Raw genomic sequence first — 26,813 nt, forward strand, 5'->3', positions numbered from 1 at the left:
GCAGGGACACCTCCCACCAGACCAGGTTGCTCCAAGCCCCCTCCAACCTGCCCTTGAACCCCTCCAGGGATGGGGCAGCCACAGCTTCTCTGGGCAACCTGGGCTCTCACCACCCTCTCAGCAAAGAACTTCTTCCCAATATCTCATCTAAATCTCCCCTCTTTCAATTTAAACCCATTACCCCTCATCCTATCACCACGCTCCCTGATCCAGAGTCTCTCCCCACCTCTCCTGTAGCCCCCTTGAGGAACTGGAAGGGGCTCTAAGGTCTCCCTGGAGTCTCCTCCAGACTGAACAACCCCAACTCTCAGCCTGTCCTCACAGCAGAGGTGCTCCAGCCCTCTGATCATCTTTGTGGCCCTCCTCTGGACCCATTCCAACAGGTCCATGTCCTTTCTATGTTGAGGACTCCAAAGCTGGACACAGAGCTCCAGGTGGGGTCTCACCAAAGCAGAGCAGAGGGGCAGAATCCACTCCTTCACCCCGCTGGCCATGATTCTTTTGGTGCAGCCCAGGATGGGGTTGGCTTTCTGGGCTGCCAGCACACACTGCCGGCTCACGTGGAGCTTCTCATCCATGAGCACTCCCAAAAGTCCAGCTCATCCTCTTGCCTCATTGAGCCTCTGTCCTCCTCCTCCTCTCCTGTTGTCCATACACAGCAGCTCCAGGATGGGCAGAGCCCGCAGCACCGTGTGTGTGTGGGAGAAGACGGGGAAGGCACCAGCACAGAGAAGTCATTCAGCAGTTCCCTTGTTGCAAATTTTACTCGTTACATCAAATTTTTACAGCCCTACTCCTCAAACGAAGCTGCTCATTACGTGTATTAGGAATTGATAAATACTGTAGGATTATAGCTGCTAATTAAACAAATAGATCATCTTCAGTTTCCCTTCACCTCTGCCAACACAAAGATTAACGGCCAAATATCTCTAAAGGGGTATGGAAGCAAACATCACTAATGAGCTGAAAACACCTTCTAAACTTCTGAAAACACTTAGTGCATGGTGTAACTTAACAAATCTTCAGGAAATATATCCTGGTTTGTAAGGTATCGTTCAGAAAACCACTATTGCCATCACCACTGAAGGACACGAGGGATCCCCAAGAGTTGTGTCACACCACACCGTGGATCTGCAGGTTCATGCAGGAAGGAGGAAACAACACTTTTGTTCTAGTTGGCCCTTCAGGTTTTGTCAAAATGCCCCGTGACCAACAAGCCCTTACTTGAGATCTGGATAGTTGAGGTGGGAGTTCCAAAAATGGCTTACCTGTGGGCAGCTCTGGCCAGGAACCGAGGCCAACGCTGACTCTGCAAAACACGGGAGCGGGGTTCATCCCCAGCTGCGGGCAGTCCAACTCCTCACTGCATGGATTTGAAGGTTTCACCCTCCTTCAAAGAACTCCAGAAGAAAGCCAAAAATAAAAGGACTTGTTGATTCAAATGCTTTCCAGCTCTGGAATGCAGAGTTGCCTGACCAAGCGCAGCCCCATTTTAGGACATGACAAAGAGGATGCACCCTGCAGACAAGCATCGCCTTCGCTCAACTCTCAACTCATCTGCCTAATTTGATGTCTGGCTTTTGCATGCCTGTCTTGCTTTTTAATTCCCGTTTCTCCACAGCCTTAAGCTCTTCAAGGAGAAAGTGAAGCTGAGGGAAAGGAAGAGGAAGCTTACAGACATGGACAAGGGATGTCTCCATCCCTAGGTTTGCCCGTACAAAGGCTGGGAAGGCTCAGCCACAGGAAGAACTGCAGAATGCCCTGGAAGAAAGGCAAGTCCATAGGAAACAGGTTCTGCTCATTCATCAACAACTTGCTTTCTTTGAGGAAGGACTCAGTGTATTCCTCACAACAGTCACAGATGTATTTTAATGCAGCAACTCAACTGTGTCCAAGACTGCCTAGATTCAAAAGGGGCTGATACCAGCTTACCCACCAGCCTCTGCCACACAGATGACTCTCACTTGTCTGTAGGTTCTCTGAATTTCACTGAATTTTTAGAGTTGGAAGGGACCATAGAGATCATCTAGTTCTCCTCCCATTCAATTTCGTTCCCATTTCGACCTCCTCTCCTTCCTTTTGCAAGAACTGTGACCATCACCAGGATTCAGCCATTCACTCCTCAGCCATTCTGCAGCACCAGCAACGTGCAAGGCAAGATAAAGACACCAGACAACATATGAACATTAAAGGGCAGAAGTTGCAAGAACCAGGAAACACTAAGAAATTCCACCAAGGGGAAATTAATGGGAGAAAATACAGATAGCCTCGAGGAAAGAGGAATTAGATTCCTTGTTCCTTGAAGAACATAGCTGCTCTGGGAGGGAAAGGATGGAAAAGGTGCTGATCAAAGTTCCTGATGAGAAGGCAAGACAAGCCACAAGAGATTTGCTCTATACATTTGTATGAACAAGAAAAGAGGTGTTTTTTCCATTCTGTTTTATTTCAATGCTTTTACATGTAAAAAACCACACTTAAAACACTAGGTTAAAATTAGCAAACGGCTTGCTTCTAAAAAACACAGTCTCTTTGTGAGTGAGTGCACAAAGGCACAGCTCTGATGCAGCTCTCTGACCTACAGCAAGCAGACTGAAGTGTTCGTGGTGTAATACCCTCAACCAGACCAAACACATGAGAGAGGAGCTTCCTTTCCTCGATGTCCATCCTCCTGATCCAGCCCAAAGCAGGAGATACGGACTCTCTCACTCACGCTCCCGTGGCAAGTGGTTTATAGGTACCTCCCCAGTCATGGTCTGGAACCACATCAGTAAACCAGGATTCAAATTCCATGAGAAACATTACTCCTGGTGTCCAAATTGTCTCACTATCTTGTCACTCTCTTTTTTCAGTTCCTCAAGGTGAGCGTTCAGGGACTCCAGGATGTGCTGGGATCTCAGTTCTTCCTCTTCCAGGTATCTTGTAGCTATGGAGTCAACTGAAGCTGTAGGCAAGGGGCACTAAAGGGAAACAAAGGGTTATCAGGTGTTCTCTCATTTCAGGTTTCAGCCAGAAACACTACTGATCCGCAAATCATGCGGCTAAAGATGTTTCTTTATGTCTTGTCTCATTTCTGTCCTATTGGACAGACCAGGCACTCAGCTCTCACGCTTGTGTCACAGGTAACTGTCCCTCCCAACAGCCTCCAACCAACAGGGAAAGCCTCCCAAGCCTTTGCCAAAACTGCAGGGAGTAAAATGAGCACCTCAGCACACGTAACTTTTCCATGCCAGGGGTTCTCCTCTCTAAGGGCTTGCGCTGAACAGAAACGAGCTCTCCATCTGCCTGCATAACTGTTGCACTTCCCAGGCAGAACCCTGACACCAGAGGGATTTAACTGTTTACTTGGGTGAACTGGAGTTTCACTTCAATTCCCAGTCCCTCCACTTCAAATACTGAGAGGGCATGACACGGCATGAGCAATCACAGGGCGAGTCCAGAGAAGGTCACCACAAAACACCACGGGTTTTGTCATGGTTGCGTTAAGGTCTACATCTTGCTCCTTGTTCTTCATAAAAACAGTAGTGAGCTGTGTCATCTCAGAACCTGGGTTTCAGGGAAGGGAAAGAACTGCCAGACTGGGCCAGCACTGGGGAGAGCTCTGCTTTCTTTTTTATACCTCCTTTTCTTCCCTGAAATAATGGGAGGTACAGACCAAACCACCACCACAGCTCACTGACCACCACTCCAGCCAGCAATGGTCAATCAACTACCCCAGATTTTTACCTTTACAGTCTAGAACTATTCTTGCTACTCAAACCACTTACCCACACATTCTTAACTTACAGAAATAACGTTTTAAACTAAGCTTAATTTACGAGTTGATGAAGAGAAGCTTCCTGCACAGGGGCTGGAGGTGAGTTATAAAGTTACTAAAATTTCCCTTACAGAAAACTTGTGTCAATGTCTTGGCAAGAGAATATAATTGGTTACTTCTAAATCCTGGCGTCTTGGGGTTTTCTGGTCTTCTATCAACAGTCAGAAACAAAGGGAAGCAGAAAAACAACAAGCAAATCTTTCCTACCCCACTATTACCTACTGATGAGAATTCTCTCTTAACTTTGAAGGAACTGACCTAAAGCCTTAAAGGAACTGACTTGAAGAACCTCACCACAAGGAGGGAGTCCCAGTCAACACCAGGAGAAACATTTGCATTTCCTTAGAAACCTTATTTCTACCTCTCAGAAAAAAAGCAGCACATTATCTTCTACTAAACATCAGGCCCTAGAGCGGAACCATTCACACTTCAGTTCCAATCCCGCAATCTGAAGAGTTTCCATTTAGAATATTACCGTTCCCTAAGCTCTCAACATTTGTTTTCTGGATGTGCCCACAAGCTATTTAAGTCTTGAAACAATCAAGACCTATTCTTGGCAATAAACCTCGTCAAGATGTACAAACCTGACAAGCCCCCGCTTATCTGTGCATCACATTCTTCTCTGGGCTCCCCACAAAATAAAAATAGCTGTTGTCACTGCTAACACACAACCCGAGGAGAAAACACTCTCAAGTGGCAGAGTCTAAATACTCCAGTGGCAACACATCTGCAGCGAGGATCAGCACCCAGGATTCTCCCCTCCCTGAACTACTACAGCCCTGTCTGACCCAGGATGTGAGGATTAGTCTCAGCATCCCTCTTCCATTCCCCCATTTTCCAAGAATTAACCATCCAGCAGTGATTTTTCCTCTCTGTTTAACAGTTGATGTACACCTACAGGATCATACACCTACCAGACCAATCACACATCAAAAATCTGGCTCCTTTTGCCAGATGAGAACCCAGCTATATCCTCAGCTGTTGAATGGCAACCAGCTTCTGTTCAACGGCTTACCAAAGGCACAGATTCTCTCTGATGATTTGAGATGGGCTGCTTAGATGCTTCATCTGCAAAATCTTTGTTTCCACCCAGCACATGGAGCAAATCTGTTCCTGGTGAGGCACTCAAAGCAAAAGACTCTGTGGAGTTCTTCCTGCTGGTTGGGGTGGGTGGCTCGCCTGTCTCAGGGGTCACAGTTCTTGTTTCAGCAGCCCCCCATCTCTGGGGCTGCCCTTGGTGATGCTGACCAGCCCCGTCAGGCTCGTGATGTATTCTCTCTGCTTGGGCATCATGTTTGTGCTGTGCTTCCCGAGTTGTCCTGGAAGGCAGGTTTGAACACAAAACTGTTGGAGAAGTTTGCCTCTCAGCAGCTGGACTTCAGCAAAAACTTGCAGAGGTTACTAGTAGCCCTGGAAATCCAAACTGGCTCTTGTTTCCATAGGACTTCACAGAAGCACAGAATCTTCTAGGTTGGAAGGGACCTTAAAGATCATCTTGTCCAACCGTCAACCTCGCTGACAAAAATAGACACCCACACAACAAACAAGGAGCATCATCACTAACCCCGACCTCCCAGCACCAAATCAACCCCTCTTTTGAACACCTCCAGGGATGGGGCCTCAACCCCCTCCCTGGGCAGCCCATTCCAATGGCTGAGACCCCTTTCAGTGAAAAAATTTTTCCTAATATCCAGCCTGAACCTCCCCTGGTGTAACTTGAGGCCATTTCCTCTCGTCCTGTCGCCTGTGACTTGAGAAAAGAGACTGACCCCCACCTCTCTACACCCTCCTTTCAGGGAGTTGTAGAGAGCAATAAGGTCTCCCCTCAGCCTCCTCTTCTCCAGGCTGAACACCCCCAGCTCCCTCAGCCTCTCCTCATAAGACTTGTGCTCCAGACCCCTCACCATCTTTGTCGCCCTTCTCTGGACCCGCTCCAGCACCTCAATGTCTTTTTTATGGTAGGGGGCCCAAAACTGGACACAGTACTCAAGGAAACATGCACATCCACATGCACATCCAGTCTATAGGGAATTCTCTCTCACTCTTCTGCTATTCTAGACCACAGAAACTACAGGCTGCACATCCTAGTACTGCAAAAGAAAGGAGCACAGCCACCTGGGCCAAATCTAACCCCTTCACCCAAAAGAGCACTGACTGCTTCTCAAGCAATTTCAGATTCAATTTCACCAGTTCTTGTGCTCTCCCATACGTACTATGTGCTGGAGATAGATACTATACATAAAGCACATCATTAAAAACCCACACGTGGCCAGGTCTTCTGTTCTCCTTCATAATAAAGAAGCAGCTTCCTTGGGATCACACAACACTCACCTGTTGTGCACATCCCTGGCCTCGGGCTCTTCATCCTGCATCTGCTGAGCGGCGCCCTCGGCTCCATCCTGGCAGACCTGCTGGGTGAGCTCCAGTTTTGCTCTGGCCTCTGCGAGATCCTTCCGCAGCTGCTGGTTCTCGGATTGTAATTTCTTTAGTTCAATAGCATAGTCTTCACTGAGAGCACTCGGGGTGACATCTTTTCCCTAATAGGCAGAGGAAGGCTGAAGTCAAAACTTTTGATTTGCAAGACACACGGCAGAATCCAGAGGAAAGGCCAGCGAGCAATTCCTTCAAGCACATCCTTCCTCTAATCTCAATTTTGACAGGCAAAAGTTTCAAGGCTTTCATAAGAGCAAATCAATGATGTATTATTGTGCCTGCATCCAGCCAAGCTGTGCTGATCTGCCTGGGAAAGGAAGGCTCTCTCACCACTGGCTGCTTTTGAAAACAAAACTACAGACCAAGAATAGTTCAGATGTATCTGCTTCTAGGCTGTAGGCTCACAGGCCTTTGCTAATTTGTTTGCAGGAGCACTTCTAGATCCCCTCGCTCAAATTAGCAGAGGCCTGTGGTAATAATTACAAAAGGCTGTGCATAGACATCCCCACACATAGGGTGATCCATAGCCCCTTAGAAACTTCAATTGGTAAAAGTGAAAATTTTTTTCTTTTAGAAAATCCAAACAACTTGCTTCTCCCCGGGACGTAATTCCCACTCTTTCTACTCCTGTCACACTAGCACTTTCTTTTTGCCAAGTCTATTAAATTTAGATACTTAATTCATTCTCATCACTGCTGTATCTAAGGCCTTTGCAAATGTGCATTAGAAGAATCTGGCCAAAATCAGTAGCTCCTGGACCATGGAGGCGCGGGGCCTTTTCTTCTTGCTTTGCACTTTGCTATCAAGTTTTTGGTCAGGCAGGAAGGAGAAAACCCAGCAGGCACTTCAAGCTCAAAGGAAAGGGCCTTAGGTCATTTCAGTCTCAAATCAGCTCTAGAGAAAGCTTTATTTTTTCTCCATCTCACCAGTCACAACCTTCTGCTCAACACTTTCCCCAAGAACTCCATAATCACTCCAAACTCATATTAAAGAGCTGAGTATTTCCTTCCCACAGCTCGGACAGGATAAAAGTTCTGATGACACATTCCCATGAGGTTTTCAGCTGCCTGGATCCAGTCCTTGCCCCCTGTGAGGCATCCATTCTGGTTTATGGGAGACAGAACTTGCAAACCAGCCCTTTCTTCCTTCCCTCCCACAAGCACTGAAACAAACCACTTCAAGGAATTATTCCTGCCAAGGCTGTGCCTCTTCAACACAGGATCCTTTTCTCCCCTCTGGACAAGGTGGCCTCAACTAGCTTCAAGCCTACAGGAGAGCCAGAGAGGGACTCTTTGTCAGGAAGTGCAGTGACAGGACAAGGGGTAATGGTTTTAAATTGAAAGAGGGGAGATTGAGATGAGATCTCAGGAAGAAATTCTTTCCTGTGAGGGTGGTGAGGCACTGGAACAGGATGCCCAGGGAAGTTGTGGCTGCCCCATCCCTGGAGGGGTTCAAGGCCAGGCTGGATGGGGCTTGGAGCAACCTGGTCTGGTGGGAGGTGTCCCTGCCCAGGGCAGGGGGGTTGGAACTGGATGATCTTTAAGGTCCCTTCCAAATCTAACCATTCTATGATTCTATGATTCAAGAGTGCCACATCAACAGGAGCCCACCACAGTCAGAAAACTGAGATGAGGGCTCTGTTTCCACAGTATTCACTACTTTGCGAGTAGTCTGTGTAATTTCTGGGCCTATTTCCTCATAAATGGCACTTTTTGCTTGGGTTTTAAGTTCACTGAGCCCTACCACACGTTTTGAGAGGCCTGGGCAAAGACTATTACTGTTCCCAGGTAGGGGACACACGACACCAGCCCCTGCCCATCTCTGGTCCCTAATGCCTACCTCTAGCATACCACACTCCATTTTTTCCAGCATCTCTGAGAGATGACAGTTCTCCAGCTTCAAGGTTTCCAGCTGGACCAGAATTACCTGAGGAAACAGAGACAAACAACAAGCTCAGAAAAAAAGAACACAACACATGCCCAAAACACCCTACAGGCATTTCACTGAATCACAGAATGCTATGGGGTTGGAAGGGACCTCTGGAGATCATCTAGTCCAACCCCCTGACAGAGCAGGGCCACCCAGAGCAGGTCCCACAGGAACATGTCCAGGTGGGTTTGGAATGTCTCCAGAGAAGGAGACTCCATCACCTCTCTGGGCAGCCTCTTCCAGAGCTCTGCCACCCTCAATTCAAGCATGAATACAAAGCACGTCCTGTTCTGCAGGGACCCTACAGAAAAGGCCATAGAAATAACCATGCACAGATGTCATCTACTTTTGTTTTCAAAGATGTCATCTTCCAGGCCCAGTTAGCACGAGTGATCTCAAAGAATTCTGTGGGGCTGTCACTCCCAGGTTTGAAAGGAAGCAGGAAGACAGAACACCATAAATTAGAAGGTTTCATCAGAAAGGTCTCAAAGACTTAGCTCAAAGGCTGAAGAGAGAAGGAAACTATTAACATAGCTAAAACCTAGGGTGGTGTTCCAAACCTTCAGGTCCCTTAAGGAGACAGCATAAGAGTCTTCTGCCCTTTTTTACCCTGTGCTCCACTGCTTTCCTCTCTGCTCTTTCAATCTCTGTTCTCAGCCGTTGCTCTAGGTCTGACGTGGAGCCACTTGCAGACGCGATTGTGATGTCCCGCTGGTGTAACTCCTGCGTCAACCTGGAGACTTCCCTCCTCATCCCTTCTAGCTCACTGCTGTGAGTTCGTTCCGCCTGAGAGAGCTGCTCTTTCAGCTGGAGGAAGATAGGCACACACCACCCATGAGCTTTTACAAGGTGTTTCGGCAAAAAAGGACACAGTAATACGAAATTTAAGTACAGGAAAACAAAAACCTTTGCGTAACAAACCCTCCGTGCATGCTTGTCCTTCTTGATTGAAAACCACCTCATCCCAATCCTTTTCCACACCATGAAGTGCCAACCGGCACAAGACATAAGTGACATGCTCTGGAGTACTCCAGAAGACCCATAATTGATCAAATTGGGATCTCTTTAGCTCACCATTGCACCTAGGCCCAGTTAGCACGAGTGATCTCAAAGAATTCCATGGGACTGTCAGACCCAGGTTTGAAAGGAAGCAGGAAGACAGAACACCATAAATTAGAAGGTTTCATCAGAAAGGTCTCAAAGACTTAGCTCCAAATAACCATGCGCAGTTGACATTTACTTTTGTTTTCAAAGATGTCATCTTCCAGGCCCAGTTAGCACGAGTGATCTCAAAGAATTCCATGGGACTGTCAGACCCAGGTTTGAAAGGAAGCAGGAAGACAGAACACCATAAATTAGAAGGTTTCATCAGAAAGGTCTCAAAGACTTAGCTCAAAGGCTGAAGAGAGAAGGAAACTATTAACATAGCTAAAACCTAGGGTGGTGTTCCAAACCTTCAGGTCCCTTAAGGAGACAGCATAAGAGTCTTCTGCCCTTTTTTACCCTGTGCTCCACTGCTTTCCTCTCTGCTCTTTCAATCTCTGTTCTCAGCCGTTGCTCTAGGTCTGACGTGGAGCCACTTGCAGACGCGATTGTGATGTCCCGCTGGTGTAACTCCTGCGTCAACCTGGAGACTTCCCTCCTCATCCCTTCTAGCTCGCTGCTGTGAGTTCGTTCCGCCTGAGAGAGCTGCTCTTTCAGCTGGAGGAAGATAGGCACACACCACCCATGAGCTTTTACAAGGTGTTTCGGCAAAAAAGGACACAGTAATACGAAATTTAAGTACAGGAAAACAAAAACCTTTGCGTAACAAACCCTCCGTGCATGCTTGTCCTTCTTGATTGAAAACCACCTCATCCCAATCCTTTTCCACACCATGAAGTGCCAACCGGCACAAGACATAAGTGACATGCTGTGGAGTACTCCAGAAGACCCATAATTGATCAAATTGGGATCTCTTTAGCTCACCATTGTACCTCCATGGCCAACAACAGATACCCAGTGTTTTACCATAACTGGGCAAGCCCTTCCAGAGGCAGAGATGGTATCTTTAAATAGCCCTAGCCAGACTTTTCCTCCATGAATTTGTCCTAAGACTTTTGAATCCATATCAGCTTGTAGCAACTAAAGCTACCCATGGCAAATTTCCACAGACCAGCTATGCACAGGGTAAAAATATACCTCTTTGTTTTCATAACTCCGTTTGATGACCACTAGTCCCCGTGTTATGAGAGAATAATCATTCCCTATTTACTTTCCACATGACAGGCATGATTTTATTTTTAGTACATTCAGTCTCATTTATCTCTTTTCCAGCTTGGTAAGTCCTACTCCATTCAGCTGTTCCTTGTATAAAAAAACCCACTCTGTCCTTTTGGTCATCTTTTTCCATTCCTTATCTTGTTTTATTCAATCCTTTTTGAGATGGCAGACCTGAACTGCATACAATATTCCAGTAGACACACCGTATATTTATTCAGTGACATAAGAGAACAACAACACAGCATAATTTCTTCCCTAGTACTCCATTCCACTAGCCAAAAATATTAACCACCCAAACCTCCAGCGTTTTTTTCTGAGAATTACAAGCATTTTAGAAAATTGAATCAGATGATCTCTGCCTAGCCATGTAAATACCATACACACGGTGATTTATCTCCATGTCACCTCAATGCCTCCCAAGTATATAAAATAGAAACAACCATAATAAATCTCTCTTTCCTCCCCAGCAGCCTGCAGGAGATTCATTTACTGTGTGGCTGTTTAGGTGCGTAACCAAGCACACATCTCTGGCAAGACCTGCACTTGTGTACATTCAGAATAAAGGATGAGGGATTTTCACAGAAGTGAGGTTTTTCGCTCGAGCCCAATAAGGTTTCTGCTCTAAGCATGCTCCAGTGGAAGCTCTCACACTAACTGATCTAGACCATTATTAAAAGGCAATGGTCTTTGGGAGGGCTCGCCTCCCTCGGGTGCGCAGAGCGCTGAGGTGAGGTCCTTGTGGCAGATGAGCTGCTTCATTTCAAGCTCCAACAGGGGAGGTTTAGATTGAACATTAGGAAGGAATTTTTCACAGAAAGAGTGGTCGGGCGTTGGAACAGGCTGCCCAGGGAGGGGGGGGAGTCCCCATCCCTGGCTGTGTTTAAGGGACGTTTAGATGGGGTACTGAGGGATATGGTGTAGGGGAGGACTTTGTAGAGTAGGGGAGATGGTTGGACTCGATGATCCCAAGGGTCTCTTCCAACCTCAATGATTCTATGATTTCTTCCAGCCCTTGAGTTGACATCTAGGCATCAGCTCTGAAACAAAAACTCCCTTACTCATATAAAGATTAGAACACACATGAAAGCCCTGTCTGCAGCGTGATAGGACATACTGCAGCAAAACCCATTCTCCCCCTGTTCTTCACCCTGTTGGGAGTCTGTATTAGGCTCAAACAGAGGATTCCAAACCTTAATTTATTTGCCTATTTGCTCCTCCAGCACTGATTTAGTATCTCCACACATTTAGTATCTCCACAAAGCCAAAAAGCTCTGCACGCGCAGGGGGAAAGAGGTGGTCACAAAGCAAACCTCACAGCCACCTACAGGAACCTGCAAACCCACCCAGCTCAACTCCTCCTTTGCCTGCTCTGCTCCTGACACAGAGGGGAAGAGCTGACTCCCCAGCTCTGCCCTTCCCACTCTCCAGGAACAAAGGCAGCGTTACCTTTTTAATCTCCGCCTTTGACTCAGCACGGTGTTCTTCCATTGACTGCAGCTCTTTGATATTCTCATCCAGCTCCTCGCTCAGCTGCGCGCACCTCGCATTTGAAGACACCAGGCTGGGTGCCAAAGGCAAAAACTACAGATTAGAACATACCCCCCAGAGGAGGAGGACGTGGTCTTGAGAAACTTTGATCTTCTGAGCAGTCTCCTGCGTCCGTCACAACAGAAACCGGACTCTTAACCTACAAGTTTCTTACCAATCCTTTGATTTTGTTTACCAAAATCATTTCAAAAGAGATCAGGAAGCTGATCTGGCAGATAACTGCCTTTCTTGTTTGTTTCTTCACCATGGTTAAGATTACAAATTTCCCATGCAAACATTAGTCTGAAAACCACGAACTTGGAGAGGAAGGCTTGATTATAATCCTTATTTCACAGTAAGGTCCCCAAAAACCACTAACTCAAGAGAGGAAGGTTTGATTATAATCCTTATTTCACAGTAAGGTCTGGATGTGGCCCTTACCAGCTGACCAACAAAGGCTCCTTACCCTATTCCCAGTGAAGGTGCTAAGCCCAAGCAAGCTAAAACCCTGAAAACACCCACACTGTGCCATGAAAAGCAGCCAGCCAATTAGCAAAACACTCTCGCTATTAAACGGCAAAATGAATAGCATTTGATTTCTTCAGCCCTTTGATATTTAAAATAAGCCTACCAAAAAAAAAAATAAAAAATCAGTGGGACTGGTTAACTTGCTGAATACAATGTATTGGATATTATGTTATTATCTGGAGTCTCATTGCACACCCAGGGAAAGCAAGCAGCGGGTTACCTGTTCTCCAGATGAGTCACCTCCGACTGTAAGTGCTGTTCCTTCTTCTGGGCAACATCCAGCTGCAGCAGAATGTGCTCCAGCTCTAGCCCCGGGGAAGACAACTGCTTCTCCTGCAAGCGTTCCTCCAAAGCCCTGAGCAGAAACATGGAACTTTAATCTCAGTACAAAAATGTCATGCCCGAGTCGACTAATACGGGGGAAGAGAACCACCGTTTTCTTGGAATTCTCTGAAAAACACATAAAACCCGACACTCGGTGACACCTGCGGGCGTTGTGAAGGCACAAACATGTCAGCTGGGTGACAGCCCCCTGTTTGAGCTCAGGCTGATTGGAAAAGATGACATCCTATTTTGCTCAATCTCCCTGCCATTAGCAGACATCCAGCTGGCAAGAAACGACGGGGCTGGTGGGTAACACATGCCAAAACCTCTTGACATGGCCACCAGGACCCTAGGGCTCTTGTGTGTTTCCAGCACAGAAGGGGAAGGCCAAGGTGATTTTGTCACATATGTAGTTACCTTACCCAAGGTAGCTCATTAAATCAGTGAGAACTCTCACCTATGTTAATAAGCACATTATCAAATCCTGAAAGGCCTCTAGCATTTGACTGAAAGTGCCTGAGGGGGGAAAAAAAAAAAAAAAGCCAAAAAGCTCAAAAGCCCTGTGCTGCCTCCAGAAACCTAGCTGAGTAGAAAACTGATTCCTTCCACACTCTTCAAAATTCAAAGTTTGATTTCAAAAGCGATGCAATTTGGCAAATGCTGCAAGGAAGCACAGAAACTACAGCGTACGAGTCTAGAGATCAACCACCACAGATCCAGCCACATGAAAATGTGTCTTCCACTGTCCTCAGTGGGAGAAGCTGGAATATAGATTTGGATTCAAGAGCGTAAGTACCAACCAGGGAGGCACAGATGCTACCTGATAAGGATTTCTTTTGTGTGAAGAGCTTCGGTCAGCCTGGCCAGCTCTTTCTGTAACTGTTCCTGGTGCAGCTTGGAGCTCTCAATGAAATCTTCTTGAGACTGCAAGGTGGCTCGAAGTTCCATCTTCTCATCCTGTAGCACCTGCATGGGATGGAGAAGGCATAACTGATTTGATCAAATCAGTTTGTTGTGATGTCATGAGAGGTTGATCAGATTTTTAAGGAACCCTTAGAAATACTGCAGAGCACCATGTGGGTACAAAGCCAGCTTTGAGGCCAATCAGGAACCTTACAATAGCTCTAGAGAGGAGCTCTGGGATGAAGAGCCTTCCTGCTACGTCTCCCAAGCCCTGCTTTACATCCAGTTTCCTAACAGCTCCTCCACTGACCTCTAACATTTTCTTGGATTGCCTTAATTCTTCTTGAACCCTTTGCTGATCTTCCAGAATCATGCGATTGTTTTCAGTCAGGTCGTCCACCCTCATGTTAAGCCTCTCCACCTCCAGCTCGTTGGCACAGATAGCATCATTGGCCCTCTCCAGCTTGTTGGTTAAGTGCTGGATCTCCGAGCGACTGGCCAGCTCCACCGACTCCAAAATCTGCTTCCGATTGGCAAGCTGAGTCTGCCAAGAGCAATGGGTTTGCATTAAAGCTAAATTATAGAAAACACAGCGTATCGAAACCACATTCAACACAGCTCCTGATTTCTGTGGGGAACAAGCCACGTTCTCAGAGTCAGCAACACGACCTTTCGGGGAATTAGGGAACACATTGTTCCAGGGTTACAAACTTCTGAAGGAAAATAGAGCAAAAAAACGCTGAGGGGCCCCTCTGACTCCAAAAGGGAATCTGGAAAAAGGGTATCTCACATCACTCCAGTTGTCCAGAGTCTGAACTGTCTAAGAACAAAGCTTCCTACTATTTTTTGCTCATTAACCTATGGCTAGACCCAGAGAGATGGCAGCAGGGAAGGAGGATTGTAAATACCGTACACAAGCTAGAGATGAACCCAGTCGTTAACTCCACACCAGGAGAGAAAGCAGGTCTTTGGAAAAAAACAACAAAACAACACAACCACCAAACAGATGAAGAAACAAACTGGATGTAACAGTCAATTATGTTTTGCTTTACGCAGTAAGTATCTGCTTCTAACAGCTTGCGAGAACACTCACTTTGAATGTTTTATTGTTTTAATGGCAGACAAAAAAAAAAAAATGTTATAAGGAACACACGACTAGCAAACAATACATGCTCTATTATTTATAGCTACAATACTTTATTTCATAGCATTTCTTTCCACATAGCTAGCTGGTGAAATTTAACAAGCCAGCTCTCATATAAGCTCCTAAGAATATTCACTTCACATATTCCCTTTTTCTGTAGTACCTTGTAATTTTTAAAGCCTGAAACAAAATATTTGAGTAGTCCTTTACTCCCGATTTCTAAGAGTAGCAATTCCTGCCAGCTCCAGAATCACCACATGCCTTCATTTACTGCCTGACACATAATGCCTCATAACTGAGAAAACTATAGGAACTGTGCATTTGGAAGGCTACGGTATAATTTTGATTACAGCCTTTTCATTATTTGAATAGCCCTGACAGAAAATGTAATCAGGAGGGGCAAGAGTTTAAAGCACAGCCTTTCTGCACCCAGGACTACCTGAATATTTATTTCTGCATTAAGGAAGCATTTAAGCTATCTCCTTGCTTCCAGCCACAGAACATGCAGGACAGCACAGGATTCCAAGTTTCACTTGCTGATTTTAGAGGCTGTGGGTGTTACAGGGAGGTGCTCAGCCCCGGGTGAAAAGGCCAGGCTGCCCCAGCCTGTGCAGAGAGATAGGAGGGGAAACCAGCTGGAAGGAGGGAAAGGAGAAACACTCCACGGACCCAGAAAAACAACTAAGCATATAAAAACCCACAGAAACATCCAAGGGAAAAATTTAGGCCCTTCACGCTGGGCTTTTTCAAGGAAATTGAGAATTCAGGCAGTCTGTTCACAGTACCTATGCACCTAAGTCATCTACGCCGCTTAGGAAAAATTCCCCCAAATTCCTGTTTTTCTGCTGCACAGTGAGAAGAGTTCCTCTGCTCTCCAACGTACCAGCCCGCGCTCCAAGGACACATCTGTTCCCAGACAATGGAGCTATCAATGATACAAAGACAGCAGAGCAGCCAGACCTTCTGCTCAAGCATTTGTAGATCTCCTGGTGTCAACCTCTCACAAAGCCCCCGTCAGAGCCAGCGTCAATCCTGTCATCACAAACCTCCTCCTCCTCGCGGGAGCTTCCACTCAAGAGCAACTCAGGAGCCCATTAAGTGCAAAGCCCCCCAGCAAGAGCTTCTTATCAGTGTCGGCTGTGATTGTGTCAGTGTGACTTCACAGCTGTGCTCTAGGTCAATTCATCTTGCTCTGCTGCCGCACCGCTAACTCACTGAGCCATCAGCTTTTCAGGAACAGCAGCCCCACTACTTCTTCTTGCCTTTAAGAGACTTTAAAAAGTAAAAAGAAAGAAAGAGGGGGGCTGAAAATTGCTATTACTTCGGTACTTTGCAGAAGTATCTGTCGTAGGGAAGACTATTTTCCAACGTCATCCCCTGAGCTGGACCTACAAGGTACATATTTAGCTATTGGCAGGTACATGGCTTTGAATTAGACAATATGATGTAACAGCTATTTTAAAGTGTCATATGCTGTGGTCTCTGCCTCCCGAGGAAAGCTTCACCCCACCGTCTTCTCTACTAATTGGAGGGGTAGAGAGGCAGCAGGGAGAGCTGCACGAGGTTTATCTAACCTCTGTTGACAGCCTCCAGATCTTTTTTCCATACAGCACTTCCACAAGTAAACCTTATTCCACCAGGACATTAAAAGTCATTTCAATGGCAACCTAAGCTGGATTCAAGCCTGAGAGATTTCATTAGTCTCTCTCCCCCCCACCAACCCCCGCCGTCTCCTCCCACCCGCTGCCACAAACAAAACAAAAAACTTTCAGCACAAATTAATTGTACCTGAATGAGCTCAGACTGCTCAGCCAAAGCCTTCCTCTGCGCTTCCAGCGATGCCACCTGCTGCTGGTAGAGCAAGCGCTGCTTCTCCCAGTCAAGTGATTTTTGACGAAACTCCTGCAAGGACAGCGGGGGTGGCTTGGAGCAGTACGTCCATGCAGTTGACAAGAAGGCCCCCTTCTAGTTCCTATCCATGTTTGCTTTCTCTCTCCACCACATCCTCAGGCACCTTTCCCCGCAGCAGGGAACCCATTAGCCAGTCATTTGATGCACCAACTCAGCAGTATAAAAACCCCTCACACACTGTGCTTGCTGTATTTCCTTCCCTCCTGAGTTAAAACGTCAGTGTCAATTACTGCTGTTTACAAATGTTAAGTGCTAACAGATTCATGGCTAGTTGCATGGATTTGCTGTCAGAGGTTTAACAATTCCGACCGTCTTTAGCTTCCAAAACGTGCTGCTGTTGAAATCACTAAGATGGCAAGTAGGAACTACAGCATGTTAATGCTAATCTCTGCTCCAGAAATTGGACACTGCATCAGTCAGATGTGTTTGTTACCCACATCTTCGGGGTGCAGCGGGAGAAAATTGAGCTCAGCACAGTAAAAAGATTAAAAGATGAGACGGGGTTGAGAAGAAGCATGACAAGTAGCTCCCTCCTCCTCAAAGAAGTGAGATGACAACCTCACCACGCTGGAATTCATTCCATTCACACCATTCATTACCCTTCCAGCCCCTTCTTCCTTCAATTTAGTCTACAAATAAGAACAGCAGCGTGGTTTATCCTGTGTACTCGGGAGGCCTCAACACAGAAAACTGCCTTTATTACACAAGCAGCTGAGAACAGCTACACCTGGAGAGTAGATGGAGAGTGCTTTTTAAGCAGGACTCACAGTCCACTTCCTAGTTGACTATTCAGTCACCACTGAAGCCCAGAAATACTTACAAATTCTGATTAGTGCTTCCTTTTTCACTACGTACCTCCAGCTTCCTGGTCAGTCGGCTCATTTCAAACTGGTCCTCCCCTTGTCTCTTGTGAGCTTCTTCTCTAGTTTCTCTGAGTTGTTTCTTCTGCAGCTTCTCATAGCTCCTCCTCAGCCTGGACAACTGCAAGGAATTCAGCAAAGAGAGACAACTTGGTTCAAGGCCCCTACGGCAGGAATTAGACAGCACGGCGGAAGAAGGCACACAAAATGGCTTCACACAAACAATCCCCCTAATCAAGGCCAACACAGCTTGCAAGCGAAGGCTTCTATTTGTGTAATGAGCCTATTGTACCAACGGGATTGCAAAATCTGCCGAGTTGTAGAAAAGGAGCAAGATGGCACTGAAGTCGTGACATCAGCAGCTCTAATTAGACCCCTGTCTTACCACGCGACTATAATATTGATAAGACAGAGGTTTACACGTGGCCATCAATGCAGAAAGACCGTGGTACCCCTTCTCCACAGGTGGCTCCCAGACACAGCAACAGCAGGCACTACCCGTGGTCGATCTCTTCACACAGAGGAGACGGGGTGGGGAGGATAGTTCTACACACAAGTACAATTTCTTACGTGATTAAAATGCCCTCGTGGAGCTCAGGTGGGAACTGGAACTCTTCCGCTTAGTGGGAGGAGGAAAATTTGAGAATCGCCATTATACATAACATCAACACTGCTTCATCTGGCATTTTCTGCTTAGATACACCATGTATTTCACAATGAGGGGAGAGTGCCAACAGAAAATATCACTCCTACACCTACTGCTAGAATGCTAAAGTCAGAGCAGAAGCAGGAGTGAGGGAAATACTCTTGACATTTAAATGACCCTCCGAGCAAATAATCGCTTGCAACTTGCACAGGATTTTCCATCTGATGAGCTCCCCCCGACTCAGCTATTAAATAAATTAAGTTTCCAAACAGCCACATGAATTTGAGAAGTCATCATTCCCATTTTACTGATGGGGAAAGCTAAGCCCATGGATGGAGAGTGAGAAGAAAAACGTCTGAATCAAGACCGCGTGAGCTGGTCACAAAGGGTTCTCCAGAGCCCTGAGTCAGCAAAGTACTGAGGCATGTTGAGTGGGCCTGGAAAGATGGACATCTTTGGCCAAACACGTCAGGAGATGACAGGCTTATTCCTCCACAATCTCAGTGAGTAAGACGCTGTACCTGTAATTTTACTGGTAAGGGTGGTAAAACGAGACAAAGAGACTTTCCCCCAAACAGTACTAGGAACAGAAGACTGAGGAAAATTGGAGCTTAATGCCTTAATACTGCGTGGGTAAAATACCAACACGTTGCAATTTTGGCCACAACACACACACACTGCATTTTAGCCTTAGCAATTTAGGCAGATGTGCCAATGCACCCCAGCTTATCCCCAATTCCAGCGGGAACATCTCGTGAATGAAGACTGTTAGTCATACCAAACAGTGAGGTGTTTTAAATGAGGACAGATGCCTTCTGTCGTCAAAGCAGGGACTACCAAATTAATTTAACTTAGGGCTCACAGCGAGCATGAGCTGGGCCCAGCCCTCCAGAGAAAACAGGTCAATGCTCACTAGCTGTTCATGCCATTAAACTCTGCTACTGCCAAGCAAGTGGAGACAGGCAAAGAGTTAAGGCATAAACGTGGAATGCTGTTGTACCACCTGCAGGACATTCCACATGTACCACCTTGCGGTGAATCAGAAGCTTTTTGAGATGAAAGCTCTGCAATTATGTTCAAAAAAATATTTTCTAAGTATACTTAGTTTTCATTAAGTGTATTAAGACTAATATGCCTTGAGGGAACAAAATCCATACCAACGAAATCCAAGTCAACAGAGGCCAAAGATGAGCCTACATACCGTGCTCATCTCTTCATCTCATAGGATCAAGGCCAGTTGCACCACCACCCTTTTTTAATTTCACAAAATGCTGAAGGAGCAACCCGCTGCTGCCTGTACCCATGGCAACTTCAGAATAAGCACGATGGTGACTATGATGGGTGAAGGCAGGACAATTTTGCAGCAAACTTCTGCAAATGTCTAACACGCGCAAACTGCAACAATACATCTACTACACATTGCTACTCCCAACAGCTTTCTGTTCATCACCAAGTCCCTCTGAAGTGCAAAAAACAGGCTTAATGAAGCATAAAAATATTACTTTGTTTCCGCCCAATGCTCTTTTTTGTAAGAGCATAAACATTAAAAGAATGGGAAGTTTTAAAAGCATGGCATTTAAACAAAAGCAATGACGCAAAGCATTTCACCTATCAGATCATATATCAAGGGGGAACTAAAGCCCAGTCTTCTCTTTTTGCAACTCACCTCCTCTTGAAATTTCTTCAGCTGCTGTTCGTATTCTCTAACCATCTCCTGTTTGGCTTTTTCCATGTCTGCTACCTGGTGACGCAACGTGCCAACCTGAACCAAGAGTTAAAAAGCAAATAAATAAAACAATACAAGTGGACTTTATTGTCAGTAGGTACTGGGGTTAGTTTTCATTTCATAAATACACATTATTGTAGGAGTGGTAAATGACTATTAAAAGATCCTAATTCTGTTAACAACTGCACATTTCAGTGGGGTCACACACTACGAATCAGACTAAGTCCATCCCTAAATCTTTGGCAGGTTGGGGCCAGAACTGTTTCTGTTCTGGCTTCTTGTTTTGAGCCAGTATCTGGCTTTCATTTTTTGTGATGAAACCAACAGTTTGGGGGTTGTGTCAAACGGCTATTTTTATTTGGTATTTTCATCAAATTCTTCATAAAAATGCTTCATGATTTCAAGCTATCTACCAAGAGAAAAGGTGGCTATGTCATTTATCTTACTACGCTGAGGTGAAGCAGAGATTGCAAATAACACATGGAGATGAGAGGGACAAAGAAAGAAATGGGACTCTGAAATTAATGGGAAGACTTCCCTTACACTGATTCAACTTCTCCTGTGACCAATTTTGGGGTTGGGTCTTTTTCCCATTCACAACCCAGAGCGGCCACCTTTATAACTGCAGGTCCAAAGGGCAGCAAGCCAATACACTAAAAGAAATCACCACAGAAAATTTATTAGAGTAAATCAAAAGCATGCAAAAGCTGTAGTGACTAAACCATAGTTTACAGTTCAGTTTTGAAATCAATATTCGCTTTTGGTGGTAAGAAATATTTCAAAAGTGCCTGGAGAAAACACAATTGATATTAACAATAGATTATATGATGAAAATACTGTTCTTGCAAATAAAAATCCTGTGGCAATATGCTCATCTGTATGATGAAAATCACTGTTCTTGCAAATAAAAATCCTGTGGCAAGACTCCAGATTTAATAACTCTGTAATCAAAGACATTCACTCCAAAACTTGCCACGTGGACCAGCAGAAGCACCTGACCCCATTAACAAGAAACTACAGAGCTCTTAACCCACTGTTGCCGCAACCTGTCACATTTCTCTTTATTTTGCTAGATTCCACACCAAATTACTCCAAGCTACAGCAGTACTTGGGTAATTTGTGGCACCCAAAAACCCCAAGGGCTTGTGCAGTTATCTGCTGGCTTTCAACCCAAGAAGTCAAAGCAACTTCCTCAGAGAGCTGCCAAAATACAATTTGTAGCATGGAGTCTGCCAAAAGATAGGATACAGTAACTATAAATATAAAGAGAAACACTTCCAGAAAAAAAAGCCCATGTGGCTAGATCTTCAGATACAGCCACCCAGACTCCTGCTGGTTTCCTCCCATCCAAGGAAAGAGAGATCAGTTTATTTGCACAAGAGAAAGTTTATGGCCCTCATCCTATGCAAAAACTTCACTTATTGATACTTCTCCATCAATACAGAAAATTTTTGCCGTCCCCCCAGTAGCCTTTAATTAAAAGCTACAAAACATGAGCTGCATAAAACAGCCTGCGGAGAACCTCCCAGCAACACCTTGGTGCAGTTTGCCCTACCAAATGTTTTTTTTTCTGCCAATGACTGCAGGTTGCTGGGCCGTGGATTACTCTTGTTTCCAGATTCGGTGTCTCTGGGTTCTCTCTAGAAACTGTGACAACTCAATCTGTGGACTTCCACCGACCTTCAGGGAGCTCATCGCTTGACTTTGATTGAATTAAGAGCCTGGTGCCTTGTTCCAACAGGCTCCTTTGTAAATTCTATTCTTGATTTCCGATTAAGAGACAGGCTCCTGTTTGGCTAAGCACAGCTATTTACTAAAGTTAACCCCTTGTTTTGGCTTAGCATTTAAACATTAAAAAATAAAACAATTGAAAGTAATGAAACAATACCCAAAGCACTCAAAAATTCACATTCAGTCTTTATATTGTATTGTAACATAGAAAACACAGGGGTGGATACAAATCAGAAAACAGTATGAACTTGAGGTACCTCCTTATATTTCTCCTGCAGAGCAGCCCTGGCAGAGGAAAGTTCCTGCTCCCGGACACTCAGGCAAGCTTCCAAAGCCTGCGTCTGCCCTTCCCATTCAGATTTCTTGTGGGCCACCATGATGTCAATCTGCTTCATCAGCTCCTGCAGCTCAGCCTCACAGGAAGTCAAGAACCCACCACTGGAAGGGAAAAGAGCTGGCAGTTACAAAGCAGGCACCACCCAACACGGGCACAGTGTCCCATCGACCAACAAAGTCAGCAGAACAAACTGATGGGGGACCAGCTCTGTGCATGCTGTGCTTTGAACTCCATGCAAATCAGCTTGTGGAGAAATATACTTAATATTTACACGTCCATCCCATTCTCTAATGCAGTATCTCGCATCGCTGGGCAGAGACCTAAATTTGGCAATGACCAATGAAGAATACTTGTAAAATCCCAGGGAGAACAAACGACCTACACACGTCAAACGTCTTGCAGAGAACCATTACAAGCCCCTATAAACACTTATCCCTTTGTCTGTGCATTATCTAAGCAAACCGCAGCATGTTTTATCCCTATTTTGAATTTGCCTTAATTGCTCTCCAGGCAGAGGCATCTTATACCGAGTTGCAGCCACCAGAGAAATCTCAGAGCCAAGCTAACAGCTCCCGAAAACAGAAGTTTATCACAAATGCAGACAAACCCCTAAGTAGAGGGGGTTGGATGACAACATGATAATGAAGAATAAAACATTCGCAATCCATTGGGGAGAGCATGCTCCCTAGCGACGCTGCAATTTCTAATTTGGTGCAGTAATTATTGAAGCCAATCCAACTAACTCCTCTAAAACTTCACAAGCTGCTAAGCCAGGGACAATATTCAGGCTTGCAAGCTATAGCCCTTAGAGGGTGGTGAACTCCATGGTGATCTTTACCCCTTTAATTTGCCTGTCAAACAGGAGGCACCAAAAAGAAATGGAAATCAATAGGGTAAGGGATTGAAATTTCTCTGTTCCCCCAGAGCATATGTACACTTCGCAAGTTGGCAGTTTTTCTATAGGGAAAGAAATACTTCTTAAAGGAGCCAAAAATCAGTTAAATTTGAAGTTCACCCTGGCCTGCGAGTTAAACAAAAATTAGCAGCTATTATGCAAAGCAAGAACATTTCCCTCACAGCATCTGCTAATATAAAACTAAGTCTAAACTTGATTTCTGCACCCAGTTATCTGCAGAAGATATGGTACCAAGAAACTTGGGTCACGTTCGCAAAGATGACTATGAAAATGGCATCAGGGACTTTTGCTTCATGCTTGTTTAACACCTAAAACATTTTTTTCCCCATTATTGGCACTACAGTCTCTCCCTGGGATCAAAGTCTAGACACTTTCACCTAAGACAGCATTAAGGGTTCTTCAGAGATGAATGGGGCTGCAGGTTCAGCACGAGCAGGAAATAATCAGATGTTTTCAATAAAAACAGATAACAATGTCATGTCTCATTAACCTTGCAAGGCTGTTACCAAAAATAATATTTATTCACACCTTTAATTACTGCTGCTCCTGATGTTAGAAGACAACAAGGGTTTACAACAACAACCAAAAGAAAAAAAAGTTAAGGTTTTCAGGAGGATGCAAAGCTACAACAACCAAAAGAAAAAAAAAAGAGTTAAGGTTTTCAGGAGGATGCAAAGCTACACTTCTAACAATTAAGACTGTAATAGCTGATAAGTGATTATTGCAAAGCCAGCTTACCCAGTGACTTTGCTTCTGCACCAGTTGAAGGCCACCACACACTGCATTTGTCCACCAGCATGTGCTAGTGGACAAACTCCAAAGTTCTTAAATAATAAGCAATGTCAGCTTTGCCTGATACCAGAGGATTCAACTCTGAATAAGAGGCAAGGTTAATATTTAAATGACATTGAATGACTGGTGCATACTGGTGCATACGTACCTCCCCTGCCCATTTCTCTGCATTCCTTCCAGCAAAGCCTCCATCACCAAATCCTGGTGGGTTCAGCAGCTAGGAAAGTACAAAACAGCAGCAGTCACCCATGGCAATGTACAACCAAGGCTACTTCTCCATCCAGCTGCAGAATAAGCCGAAGTCCACAGAGGAAAGAAATAATTACAATTAGCACACAATTACAAGTGAAGAGAACAGCGGTCACCTTCACGGACTTACAAGCCAAATACCCACAAAATAAAGGAAAAAAGAATTTTCTAGCACACACACACACAAAAAAAAATAGCCCCAATGCAACCATTCAGAAAAATCAAATCATGAGATCTAACGAAGGGAATAACTCAAACAGCAGCAGTGAAAGCAAATCTGCACTTCAGCAAAGGGACAAACTCAATGCACAGGGACTGGCAGATCCCAGCTCCTGGGTGCACCAAACTGTGGTGGATCAGGGACACCTGGGGACTTCCAAAGGGGCCAACCCCACATCCACCTCCAACAGGGCTATTTGCCACTTTGGAGAAAAAAATCATAAGCACCTTGTAGCAAGTAGCAGTAAGAATCTGTCCATAAACCGGATCTCTCCCAGGTCTCTCTTACAGACTAGGTTAAACAGACGACATGCGGAACCACACCAGGAAAACTAGAATTTATTCCAGTGGCTCCTCCATGAAACTGTGGCTCTCTAGCATAAAAATGGTTAAACTCGTCCTGAGGATACAAAAGACCCATTTCAGTTTTGCTCTGTGGAGGTATTCACACAATATTCTGTTTCCAAGACATCTATGCACCTTCTTAAGCATTTAGAGAGGGGTCCTCCTGGATCTTTGCTAAGGATGATGAAGCAATCAACAACAGAGGGAGCAGGTCACAGAAAGAGAGGCTTTTAGAAGCGCAGACTCAGCTTTACTCTCTTTCACTTCCATCAGAACTTCTATCCTGCTCCTACAGCATTTTAAAACTCCATCCAGAGGCTAAAGCCTGTCCTTGGGAGTTCAGCTCTATTTTAAACCACACATTTCACTGAGGAAAAGTAAAAAAAAAAAAAAAATCCTATCCCTATTCTGAGAGAGTGTTTCATCTCTCTTTGGTCCTGTCTGTGCTTAACAAAAATCAATCAGTATGCAGAAAACATCTTTGTTGTAGAGCTGATGGCGGAGCTGCTGAGGAGAGCAGATGAGCAGATCCCCAGAGCTGCTGACAGCACGCCCAGAGAGCTCTCCGGGTGGCCAGAGCAGGCACCAGCCAGTCCCAGCTCTTCTGCTCCATTCTAATCACACCTACACGGAATCGATTTTCAGAGAGGTTTCATTGCCCACCACAGGGCTAAAATTCAAACAGAAAATCCTGAGAGCCAATGTAGGCTCTTTATCAGCAGCTCCTTCCCTGAGAGGCTGGGATAAGTTCAACGCCAAAGGCTTCACTGCCACGAAGAGCCCAGCAACATCCACTCCTGCTTCTCCTAAGCTTTAAGCAGGGCCTCCAAGGTCAAACCCCCAAATTCACCAGCTTTTCATGCCTGCCAGCTCACCCAGCTTTGGGGGAAGACACAACCAGACACCTCCAGCCAGTGCTGATGCTACATCAGGTTTGTCGACTTGCTATTATTTTTTTGACCTATCAAGCTTGCAACTCATGAGGTGCAAGCCACAGGCTACTAATGAGCAAAGACCCACAGGGACACCACAAGAGGAAACAACCTCTGCCATTACCTACAGCTGAAGCAAGGAGAGGTGTCCCCCCACTTCTGAAAATGAAGAAAAAGGAAGTATTTTTTCAAAAAGAGAGAGAAAACATTTAAAAATCAACAAGGATTCCCATCCCAACTCAAGAAAGACTCTCAGGAGAGTCAAGTGGGGGAAATTTTACAATATGTAGGACTTAAAAATACTGCCCGTGAAAAAAGCTTGGGATTATTTAGTATAAAAAGCACAGAGTAGTATGTAATTTTCAAGTGCTGCTGGAAACAAGTTTACAATGAACAGAAGAGCACGACCCATGTTGCAGCAAGAGCTTCCCAAAAGTATCAATAAACAGACTCTCAGCCTGTCAGCGCTGGAAATCACAGAATGGTTTGGGTTGGAAGAGACCTTAAAGATCATCCAGTGCCACCCCCTGCCCTGGGCAGGGACACCTCCCACCAGACCAGGTTGCTCCAAGCCCCCTCCAACCTGGCCTTGAACCCCTCCAGGGATGGGGCAGCCACAGCTTCTTTGGGCAACCTGGGCCAGGCTCTCACCACCCTCACAGTGAAGAATTTCCTCCTGAGATCTCAGCTCAATCTCCCCTCTTTCAGTGTCAAATGCCCCCCTCCTCCTATGGCTCCCCTCCCTGACCCAGAGTCCCTCCCCATCTCTCCTGGAGCCCCTTGAGGGACTGAAAGGGGCTCCAAGGTCTCCCCGGAGCCTTCTCTTGCCCAGGCTGAACCCCCCCAACTCTCTCAGCCCCCCCTCCCAGCAGAGGGGCTCCAGCCCTCCCAGCATCTCCGGGGCCTCCTCTGGCCCCGCTCCAACAGCTCCATGTCCTTCTGCTGTTGGTGGCCCCAGAGCTGGAGGCAGCACTGGGGGGTGTTGGGTCTCCCCAGAGCGGAGCAGAGGGGCTCCCCATCTCCGGGGCAGGGAGGGCCAGGCCGGAGCCCGGTGGGAGCACGGGGAGCCAGAGGGCAGTTCTCCGGGGACGGTGTCCCCTCAGTGATGCCCAGGGTCCCCCCAGCCCCACTCCCCAGTCGAGAAGCCCCCTATTTCCCCCCCCAGGGCCCGACCTGGGCTTCGGGATCCCCGCGCCGCCCCGGCCGGCGACCGTTACCGGCGGTAGTCAGGCCAGGGCCGAGACGGGCCGGGCTGGGCTGGGCCGAGCCGGGCCAAGTCGGACCG

The 26,813-nt window shown here is 46.1% G+C and overlaps 1 protein-coding gene across 2 annotated transcripts; it reads right to left on the bottom strand.

Moving 5' to 3' along the window:
• Nucleotides 1–2,422: 2,422 nt before the first annotated feature.
• CEP63 (centrosomal protein 63kDa) lies at nucleotides 2,423–26,718 on the bottom strand. 2 transcript variants are annotated; one of them, XM_014939740.1, is made up of 15 exons: nucleotides 26,702–26,718; nucleotides 23,932–24,000; nucleotides 21,996–22,176; nucleotides 19,948–20,043; nucleotides 17,631–17,756; nucleotides 16,653–16,766; nucleotides 14,031–14,264; nucleotides 13,638–13,783; nucleotides 12,714–12,848; nucleotides 11,885–11,999; nucleotides 9,680–9,877; nucleotides 8,087–8,173; nucleotides 6,146–6,351; nucleotides 4,830–5,133; nucleotides 2,799–2,957 (listed from the first exon to the last, which is right to left on the bottom strand). In XM_014939740.1, exons 2-15 carry the CDS (start codon nucleotides 23,973–23,975, stop codon nucleotides 2,799–2,801), a joined length of 2,145 nt encoding a protein of 714 aa, XP_014795226.1. In that variant the 5' UTR covers nucleotides 23,976–24,000; nucleotides 26,702–26,718. The 2 variants fall into 2 exon arrangements, with proteins under 2 accessions (XP_014795225.1, XP_014795226.1); XM_014939739.1 differs by lacking the exon at nucleotides 26,702–26,718 and having other exon boundaries at nucleotides 2,423–2,957; nucleotides 23,932–24,248.
• Nucleotides 26,719–26,813: the final 95 nt, after the last annotated feature.

The sequence above is a fragment of the Calidris pugnax genome, unplaced genomic scaffold, assembly GCF_001431845.1.
Source record: "Calidris pugnax isolate Ruff unplaced genomic scaffold, ASM143184v1 scaffold37, whole genome shotgun sequence".
NCBI classification, from domain to species: domain Eukaryota; kingdom Metazoa; phylum Chordata; class Aves; order Charadriiformes; family Scolopacidae; genus Calidris; species Calidris pugnax.

Coding starts and splice junctions, on each gene's coding strand:
- CEP63 (XM_014939739.1), bottom strand. CDS start 23,975: ATGGAGGCTTTGCTGGAAGGAATGCAGAGAAATGGGCAGGGGAG. Junction 20,044..21,995: donor TGCAGGAGAAATATAAGGAG/GTACCTCAAGTT, acceptor CTCTTGGTTCAG/GTTGGCACGTTGCGTCACCA. Junction 2,958..4,829: donor AGAGAGAATCTGTGCCTTTG/GTAAGCCGTTGA, acceptor GTTTCCCTTTAG/TGCCCCTTGCCTACAGCTTC.